This window comes from Nicrophorus vespilloides, unplaced genomic scaffold (assembly GCF_001412225.1).
Source record: "Nicrophorus vespilloides isolate i.1.1-1 unplaced genomic scaffold, Nicve_v1.0, whole genome shotgun sequence".
In the NCBI taxonomy this organism is placed as follows: domain Eukaryota; kingdom Metazoa; phylum Arthropoda; class Insecta; order Coleoptera; family Silphidae; genus Nicrophorus; species Nicrophorus vespilloides.
The window spans coordinates 76-10492 of record NW_017098161.1 but is presented as its reverse complement, the minus strand read 5'-3'; the positions used below and the strand labels follow the sequence as shown (position 1 = coordinate 10492).

Below are 10417 nucleotides of genomic sequence, written 5' to 3'. Positions count from 1 at the left end.
TTTTGAACGCGAATTACAGCCAAACGGCTAAAACCACAGTAATATATCTATACTTGCTAGATATGTAGTGCGAGCTCATTTTTTGCGTGATGGAAGGTTGATTGATAAATAATAATTAATAAGTTTGTAAAAATAAAATTTATTTCATTGATTTATATATAATTATATAAAAAAAGAGGAATTAAATATCAACGGGAAGGAAGGAAATTACAAAATTTAAAAAAATAGCGTTTCCTTGATATGCTGTTTTGTGGGTGAGAAAACTCATCAATAAATTAGGGGAAAAAAAAAACGATAATACTATATGTGATGATGAGGATGATGCTAATCAAATACTTCATTTGACAAATGTTGTTTGTCTTCTCCGTGTTCGTTTTTTTTTTTACTTTTGTACTGTGAAGGAACCACCTTTGTTTTGTTGATTCGCACTCACGCAAATTGTGAATCTCCCCCTTATTCTCTCCGTCTTCAGCTACTCGAAGTCCATGCCATGTCCATTCGTTCAAGCGTCCTCGAATATGTTATTTTCTGATACTTTTTTTTTGTTTTGTTTGTTTTAAACTAATGAGAATGTTTCGGTTTTTGGAGCTGCTGCCGTTTGGGTTCGCTTCACGGCAACGCAGTTTCCTTCTCCTTATCGCTGACGCCCTTCAGAGGTTGCATCTCCTGCGATTTGGGTGGTTCCTTCTCGCTGTTCCACGGCTGCAGCTCGCCGGAGCCGAAGAGCAGAAAAACGAGTGCGCCGATCGTGTAGACGACGACGAGGATCCAGAAGACGTAACGCCACTGGTCGAACGTGTGGTTCTCGTGGGTGAGGGTCGCGACCATGAAGGTTGAGATCCAGCCGCCGAGGGAGGACAAGGTGTTGGCCATGCCGAAGATGGTGCCGGAGAAGTTGGGTGCGATGTCGAGACCGTTCGCGAGGTAACCGGCCGTGACGGCGCCGTTGAAGAAGAGCGAGCACGTGAAGATCGTCACCGAGATGGTCGGATCGTCGCCGAAGAGGGCCTGCAGGATCATCAGGAGGCCGGGCGTGAAAACGGCGAAAGTGGTGAAGCTCTTCCTCGTCACCGTCGTCGACAGTTTTCCGGATCGTCTAAGTCTGTCGGCCAGGTAACTCGCCATTATGGCCATCGCGTATTTACCTGAGAACAGAACAGAAGAAAATTCATGTCGTTAACGTCGTAAATCCACAAATTGCAATCCATTAATTACGGACTTTAATTTTGAAAATTTTCGTAATTGCTATTGTTAATTAGAAGATGCGTAAGAATAATTATCGGATGAATTAGCCGGAGCCACGATCTGTTAATTGAGATTAATTTGTTTTCGTTTAGCAAATTGTTTGCATTTTCACATGAATTCAAACCAAGGCTGCTCGAACTTGACGTTTCCTATTATAAATAGATTGTGTTGTGGGTAGAGAGAGAGCGAGTGCATAGTTTTTGTATCGGTTGGAAGGAATTAATGAAATGCAAGCGGAACAATTGACATTTTTATGGAAATGTTTGCGGACTTGACGGAATCCTGTCGCCGCGTGTAAGAAATCCTTAAGCGAACTGCACATGTTGATCAAATTGCTATCATCGTTCCAAAAGAGTTACTTTTGATAGTATTTTGATAGTTTTAAAAATAGATGTAGTGGATTTGTTTGTTTGTTTCAGAGAAGTTGAGTTGTTTTGGTTTGGAAGAAATTAATGAAATGCAAGCGGACGTTGCGTCGTCGGAACAATCGACATTTTTATGGAAATGGCCACGGGGTTAATGGAATCCTGCCACTGGACGCAATCGTAAAAATCGGAGAGGCAAGCAGCAAACAACCTCCTAGCAAGAGAAGCAAGCCTTTCATCGAGCGCGCGTTTCTATTCTTAGTCCCTAATTGATTCGAATGCCGGAGGAACAGGTTTCCGTATTTATGGGATGCAGTAAATGAGATGCTTACCGAGGTAGGGGAGACTGGAGAGGAGGCCGTTCTTCTTCACGTTGAAGTGGAGGACTTCCTTCATGTAGGTGGGCAACTGGTTGACGACGGTGAAGTAGCCGAAGACGGAGCAACCGTGCGTGACGATGATAGCCCAGACGGGAGCGGAAGCGAGGATTGCCCTCCACGGCACGCGACTTGGCTTCCTGGTGCCTCTGTTACCGGATCCCTCCTCGATCTTGGTCTCGATGTCCATGCGCTCTTCGATGCTGATGCGAGGATGCTGCGCCGGAGAGTCGTAGATGAAGAAGAACCAACCGATGGACCAGATCACGCCGACGACGCCCGTGATGTAGAAGACGCTTTCCCAGCCCCACTGAGCGATGAGGAAACCGCACACGGGCATCGTGATGGCCGCGCCAAGAGAACTGGCCATCATGTTCGCGATGAACTTGGAGCGTTCCATCGGCGGAATCCATTTGGCGGCCATCGGCGGGATCGAGGGCCAAGTGGCGCCCAGGAAGAAGCCCAGAAGGCAGCGAAGAACCACCACAGTTATGTAACCCATGTGGCAGGCTGCCGGCGTGACCAGCGTGATCAAGCTGGCTGCTAACATGCCACCACCGAACACCCGCTTCGCTCCGATGATCTCGGACAACCTTCCGCCGGGTAACTCTGTCAATATGTAGCCCCAGAAGAAGCTGCCCAGTATATTGTTTTGAGCGTACTTGTCCCAATGGAACTTGGTGCCCTCGTTCTCGTACGGAATGGGCTGCGTGTGATTGGTACCCTCTACCATCATCGTCGAGTTGCTCTCATCGTCCTCCACCATCTCGACAATAGCGATGGTCAGATTCACGCGCAGCATGTAGTTGAACATGAATCCCAGAATGACCATGAAATTCAACACCTGTCTGCATGATATTTTATCTGCAACAATAGAAGAAATAATTTATTGCCATATTCTTAAAACCAGTGAAGACCGTAGAACGTATATTGTCGTGTCCCAGGGTTAAGAAATCCTTGGACACCGTGGATTATCTCGTAGTTATGTCGTTGTGGAGTCTTAGAGGGGTTTATGAATATTAAATGCAATATTTTTAAATTATTTTATTGTATACATCGGAGTTTTATTGAGAAGTCAACTAAACAATAGTTGCTCTCAGGTATTATTAACTAAGAGTTACATTCTCCTCTTAAGTTAGTGTTTATGAAGTAAGTGCTCTCCCAAGTAAGACTTCTTCTCTCTTCGCTCCCCTAACTAAGACTAAATTATATAATACAAAAATGTGTTCATTTTAAAAAAGGGTTGCGTGGGAGGAAAAGGTTTGACCTTTTGGAAAACACAAGCGTTTCTTTATCTAAGTTTTATGATCCTACCCAAATATTTAGGGGCTGCAGAAGGCTGTTAAGTGGTGATGCAATAGACGCAACTAAACGATTTAATGTGTAACCGTCGTTCGGAATATTCCACAAGTTATTCTAAATAATCACGTACAAGTATCCGTTTGTATATTTGATGGATACATTAAATATGATTTGTTATAATTAAGACGAAAGACATGGCCCTAACAAATATACTTATTAGTTATACAATAGATGACAATAAATTGGTCGGACACGACAATATATTTGATAACATAAGACAAAAATACGACGTGATGTGGAAAGAAACGGGATGCAACAATTTCATAATGACGCCGCCCGCCCGCCTCTTCAATGACACGAGCGGTGCCAAAGTCTGAGCCCCCGGAATGCGACTATAAATAACGTAAACACGACTCAAGAAACAGGGAAGCAATTATTATATCCTTTTGCAGTGCTATTTCCTCCGCAATTCATACATAATGGGAATCGTTGCAAGTTTAGACTATGATCATTTATAATTGCGATTAATGAATTGAAACGCACTTGCGTAATCGTGAATATCGGGCTTATCTAAGCGTCTCTAGGAAATTCACTGGACCCAGCCAGCCAGCCAGCCAGGGTCGGCCTTCCTGAATCCTCTGAACCATTCAATAATAAGACGAGACGTCGTTCATTGATGATGCCTCTATTTACATTTCAGTTGCGTTGCGCAATTATCATCATCATCATCAAATGAAACAACGCCATTTCTGCTTGCACATCAACTCGTTTCTCTTCGCTACCTCCCTTCATTCATTGTCCTCCTTTGATTGCAATATTGACTCAACAAAATCAACTTTAGTCGTGTCACAGAGAGTGCACAATGCATTGCATTAAGTCATAAGAAACGCTAATAAAACGTACGAATTTGATCGCATCTTTCGACGTAACTAACGTGGCTAACTTCCAATTCTCAACACTTTCTGTTGAGTAAACATCGAGTTAAAAATATTTATTTGATTGTATTTCTTCTCTTTTTTTTTGCATCACCGCCTGACGTGACATTTGAACATATTGAACAAATTGGCATATGTTGAATACATCAACTTATCTTATTTGATTTGTTTCAGATGAGAGGAAATCTTGAAATATGGAATATTATATTACCTGTGAGTCGTTTCTTCGCTGTGGCTGAAGCCATGGCGACGTCGGAGGCGCCGGATGCGCGTGATTTCCTGCAACAAAGTACAACAAAACAAAAGCAAAGATAAGTAAGAGTTCGCATCGCAACCTTGGTAGTGGTATGCATAGCGCCTAATTGGCGCCATTACGATCGCCAGAACTAGTTTACTTGTATACTCAGTTTCGCGAAACTGAAGGAAGGGAAGACCTCTTCCTTCCATATCGGTCTTATTGCACTCGGTATCTTCCTAATGCAGAGGAGGCATCAAATTGCCCGTCGGAACCAGTTTCAGTTCTAATTTTAGACCGTCTGGGATTATATATAGACCGCGACACTTATCCTCTCTGCAGCACCACCGCAGACGACTTTCTAATTAACTTAGATTTTTAACTCGTCCCTCAATCATCACTCAATTTCGATCAAAAAAAACGCACGCAATGCGTAGAGTGAAAAGCTGTTTGCCTTAGATTAGATAAAAGCGAAGAGTAGTTATTCATAATTCGGTGCTCTCTTATCTCGGTCTGCACGAGCAACACCGGAAACGACGACCAGAAACAGAGATTCACGATATTTCCATTGATCAACAAAGAGAATAGAGTTAAAATTTGTCCGTTCTTCAGCGAATTGGGTTTCGGCGGTTTAACGATCAATTAGATCATTTTCTCTGCGACTTGTCAATTTCCACTTTCGAACTTGTCAATTTCTACTCGAGAGTTTCCCTTTTCCGAAAGTCCTTCAAACAATTCGCTAATAAAAACGATTAACTCTTTTCCTTTGTTGATACAAAATCGTTAGGAAAATAAAATCTGAATCTGATCGTTCGTTACTTAGATTGAGTAAGAAGCAAAAAGGTGATGTTTTTAACGTTACTGTTGACCTGAACTCGTTCGATAGTTTAATTTTAGGCTTACGCGCGTCAATGCGAAATGAAAACATCAATTTTCGCTTTTGCATACTCCATAAAAATGTATATATATATATAGAATGCATTCATTGAAAGAAAACAAAATAGGCGTGTATCATCATCAACGAAAGTGAATTGTGAATCTTAAAACAAACGGAACTTATTTGTACGATGATATGTTGATTGAGCTTTTACAAAAGTAAAGTAAAGTTGGATCATGATGATCTTGATTTTGAACGCAGAAGATGGTTATCCTTGAAGGTGCACGCGACTCGCTTTTATAATAGCCAACACCTTTTTGGTTGTCGACGTAACGACGAATCTTTTGGCATGCAACCGCCGCAGTGCAATAATGAATGTGCGGATCCAGTGTAAACCGTCCCCAATGTGCGCTTCGCTATTTAAAAGCGACGGCCGCGAAAATGAAAAGAATCCGTCGTTAAATTTAGCAGAGAAGAAAGTAAACTAATATTACTGTCGTTCATTCTCCCTGTATTGTAATTGTCAACGCGATGACTTTGCAAAAGTAATGATCGAGCGACCGATTGACTTTATCATCGATGACGTTTTCGCCGGAAATCCAAACAAATAACAAGGGAAAACGCATGTAAATAACAGCTCGATCGATTGATCCGCGACAGCTGCGTAATATTATTATCTGTGACGATCACATTTAACATTTGTCGAAGACAAAGTTGAATTTCAATTGAGATTATTGAATTTAAAACGTACTTTCAATAACTCATTAAGTCTCTGGCAAATTAGCCACTGCTGCTGTTGCAGTTAATTACGAAACACGCGGATAATTACTTAATAGGATTTAAACGGTCGACGGAAATACCGGTTTGGCTAAATCGTCGTTTCGATGCATTATTTCAGCAACCCGAAAAACCGTGTATTTTATTACTAATTAGCTTCTTTTTTTTTTCATATATAATTAGCTTTCTATAGCATTGAATATAGTTTGTGAAGACAAAAATAAAATGAACAATTGAACAGGTTACAGGTAAAATGTCGTAAAATTGAATATTCATGGCGTGAGCGTGTATATCATTATTATTATTATAATTTTCATAAAACGTAAGTAACGACGATACTGTGTTGCTGCGCGGACGACCTTATTTATTTATCGCGGACGCGGATAGAAAACTATTGCACTTAAGAATTTGAAAATCGTAAATCGTTCTTTTGTTTTATCGATTAATGGTGGCGCATTAAAGTTGTAAAATTATATATAAAAAAAAATAAGTTGATTTTATTGCGGGATGTGAGGAAAAAAAAAATGTAATTTAGATAAAAGATAAAAGATTGTCTTATTGGCGTATAATAAGTTATGAAATTAAAAAAAAAATTAGCGTTGATAGTGGACGCAGTTATAAATATGGTGAACGATAAGAATGGATTTAATAGACATATATTTTGATGTATTATAATGTGTATTATCTATCTATCTATTATGTATACAAAGGGTGACCAATCTAGTTCTATGTATAGATTTGAAAAATCCACTTTTTGAACAACCCTTTGCATGTAAATAATAATTATCAAAGTTGAAAGAGGACAATCATTGTAAAAAGAGAACGTAAAATTTTGAGGAAAAAGTTGGTACTGATTTAGTAATTGAGAGATGGTGTGAACAACTTACCTATTGACGATTTGTTTGAAAGTAAATGTAACAATAGTAGTAGTAGTAGTAGTAGTGTACACGAATCACGCTACTTCTTCTTCAGTTATTATTCTCTCTGGTCTGTCTACTCAATAATGTCAGTTAGATCTTTATGCAACTGATTTCGAACGGCAACTGAACGTCGGAAAGGCCGTACCCGCATCCTATATAGCCACCACCGCTCAAGCAAAAGCCGCTTTACTTCTTTATTTTGTTTTGTAATTATTATTACGCGTTCCCTCCTCTTCCTTCTCCTCTCCCCCATTCCCAAAACGTGTGTCGTTTCCTTTCCATATTCGTGTTGTACCAATGCCCTCTGCCCTCCTCATCCCCACCAACCCGCAATTTCACTTTGTACCCTTTTCCCCCTCCCCCCTCTTACATCGGAATCGCACGCCTCTCGCCCTTCGACGAAATCCCCCCCCCCTCCTACTGCTTCTACAACTCTATTTATTTACGTACTTGTTGCGGTTGACGTAACGGTCGGTCCTCCGGTGCGGGCCAATCGCGGCCCGCGTTCTTCGAAAGGACCACGTGGTTTTCCCGCCTGCTATAAATATAGCTGGCGTCGGCCTCTCCGAACGACGAACACACCCATCACATTCGACCAATGTTCGCTATAACCGAACACACACATACACACAGAGTGTACGCACTTACCTGGTTTCGACTCTTGTCGCGTCTACCTGCATATCGGTCTCTCCTCTTGTGCACGATGCATGCACGGGCCACGGGCCATTCACCCTGAGCGCATCGCGAGAAAACGTATTCGTATTCTTTTGGGAAAGTTCGAAGGACGAGCCAGCAGGCTGCGTTCCTGGAACCGAAGAAATGTGCCACCACCGCCTCCTCCTCCTCTTTTTTTTTCATTATTGATCAATAACATAACATAACAACAACAACACAGCGCGCGTTATTTTCGGTCACCTCGGAAACTGGTTATTATATATATATATATACATATGCAGTCGTAATTTGTTGTTTTCATGATTCTACCTATCCGAAACGAAAGGTCTTTTATTTTCCCAGAAGACTAATCTCACTTTTTTTTTTGCGTGTAACTCGAGGACCGCAGATGTTACAGTAGAGTTTGAGTTCTTAAATTAAAGCTAAGAAAATGTGTGTATTGGATTTACATTTTTTATGTATTACTCAAGATCCATACATGCCGCAATAGAACATGAGTACTCAGATTAAAGCTAAGAATATATTGAGAAGAAAATTAGCGTATTGACATTGTCGTGAGACTAATAAAAAATTGAAGAAGTTAAAGATGAAAATGTGAATAATATTTTGTCAAATTTGAAATATTTTTACGAATTACTCTACATGTTTCAATAGAAATTGGTATTGTTGCAGAAGCGCGCTCGTTAATAGTAAATGTATAGAATGTTTTTAACATTGTGTCTGCTGGATGCTGCAGGCAGGCAGGCATCATCCATCTCACGTTTTCGGATTCCATCTCCAAATACCAAATTCTCATCCTTGTTTTATGGTCTGCCTGTACATTCCGAGCTCCTCGTATAAAGTCTTAACGAATTTATGTCAGCTTATTGAAAAGGCAAAAGCGAGCGGTGAGGAGAGCGCGGAGAAGAGCAGCAGCAGCAACAGCAGCAGCAGCAGCAGGGGAAACACAAACCGAGAGATGAAGAAAAAAAAAATTATAGCCAGCCACCGAATAATGTGTACATGGACATGGTCTTATATGGGAATCGAAAGAAACGCCCTTTGTGTGTCTTTTACTGCTGCTGCTGTTGATGTTGCATGCGTGAAGAAGTCTCGTAAATCTCGCTTGAATTCTATTTTTATCCACGACCGTTTTACCAAAACTAGCTTGTTTGCTACTTCTACTACGGAAACGCACTGTATCAAATTAATACTGTCCGCTTGTTAATTAAAAGAAAACCGGTCAACAGTTTCGACTCCCATCATCATCATCATCAAATCCCAACGAAACTAGTCCACGTCACAAGAAGCACTTTTACTTTTTCCTTTCAAAACCTATTCAGCAATTTTTCCGTTCCCATCGTTGTTTATTTCCACAAACAACCCAAATTTTGAAAGGTGCAAATTGTTTGTACCGGACGGAATCAGTAATAAAATTCTAAAATAGAACTCGATAAACGATTTTGCTTATTTTTAGGTAATTTGTTGTGGAAACAATGGAAGATTTGCGTCTGCTTGTTTGTTTGATTGACGAAACGTAAAATTTAGTTTCATTTAAAAATTAGCTTTTATATCCTATTGGATATTGTTTTAACTGGTCATCGAATGAGATGCTCAAACATCGTAAAACATTTGGCACGGTCGAGTTAAGTGCGGTTTATTCGACAAACCACAAATTGTTTGTACCAACAACACTCTTGGATTTGTAAGTGCGTAATATTTTCGGTAATTTTAATCGATTGGACGATTCTTTGAATATCTGAAAAAGTAATAAGTCTTTTCAGGAAACTGAAAATTTAAAGTTTGTATGACGACGTCATCTCGTCTAATCTGAACCGGATACATCAAAAATTAGACGCACTCTCTGATTACTTTAACGTTCAACTTGTAACTATAAATGAATGTCGCCTTCTTTGATTCATTTTTTTGTTATATTCATATTCATAACCATACACATAATTATTTATTATGATTAAAGACATATTAGTACTAGTAGTAGTAAGTAGTATTGCTTCAAATTGGATAAATTTAGCGAAGAACAAACAGAGAGTGTGTTGGATGGAATTGATTGGTATGCAACTTGTGTTGTTCGGTGCGACGAGAATGGAATGTGTGGCGTGTGGAATGCGAGCGCCTCGCACGGCCCGCCTAATACCAGGAGAACAGGAAAGAGGACGGATGATCGGAATGCGAACGTTGCAGAAGACGAATGAAAAGATACATTACATGCATGCATTCACATATGTATGTATGTATATATACAGAGTGTATTCGCCAGTATTCGCAAACTGTTGTTATGCTGACAACAGATGATGGTGAAAATCGATTCGGGCCGCGCGTATTTCCATGATGCTGATGCTATTACAGCCAGCACCAGCCCAAAAGACCGAAGCGGATATTATCGGTTTTATTGGAAGTGTATCGATGCGCTTCCGCACACCTTCTGCGCCCCTGGCACCACAAATCATCTGTTGGACGGCTTTCTATAGGTTCCCGAACATTGATTCGATCGGATATCATTTTCACCGCCATCATGATGATCATTCATCATCGTTCAGTATAATAAAAACAAAAAGCAATAATCGATTATTATTTTTTATAAATTATAAATAATTGTTATAAAATAACAACGTAATTGATTTTAATATTTGTTTAAAAGTGAAACGTGTTTTTTTTTTCAATAATTTGCAATAAATAATGATAAATTATCCAATTTATTTGATAAAAAAA

General features: G+C 40.1%; 1 protein-coding gene across 1 annotated transcript; it reads right to left on the bottom strand.

Annotated features, from left to right (window-relative positions):
• Positions 1–363: 363 nt before the first annotated feature.
• Positions 364–7215, bottom strand: LOC108561770 (sialin). The gene is made up of 4 exons (XM_017919824.1): positions 7001–7215; positions 4436–4503; positions 1943–2851; positions 364–1145 (listed from the first exon to the last, which is right to left on the bottom strand). The coding sequence occupies exons 2-4, from the start codon at positions 4467–4469 to the stop codon at positions 610–612; spliced, it is 1479 nt and encodes a 492-aa protein (XP_017775313.1). The 5' UTR covers positions 4470–4503; positions 7001–7215; the 3' UTR covers positions 364–609.
• Between the last annotated feature and the right edge of the window lie 3202 nt (positions 7216–10417).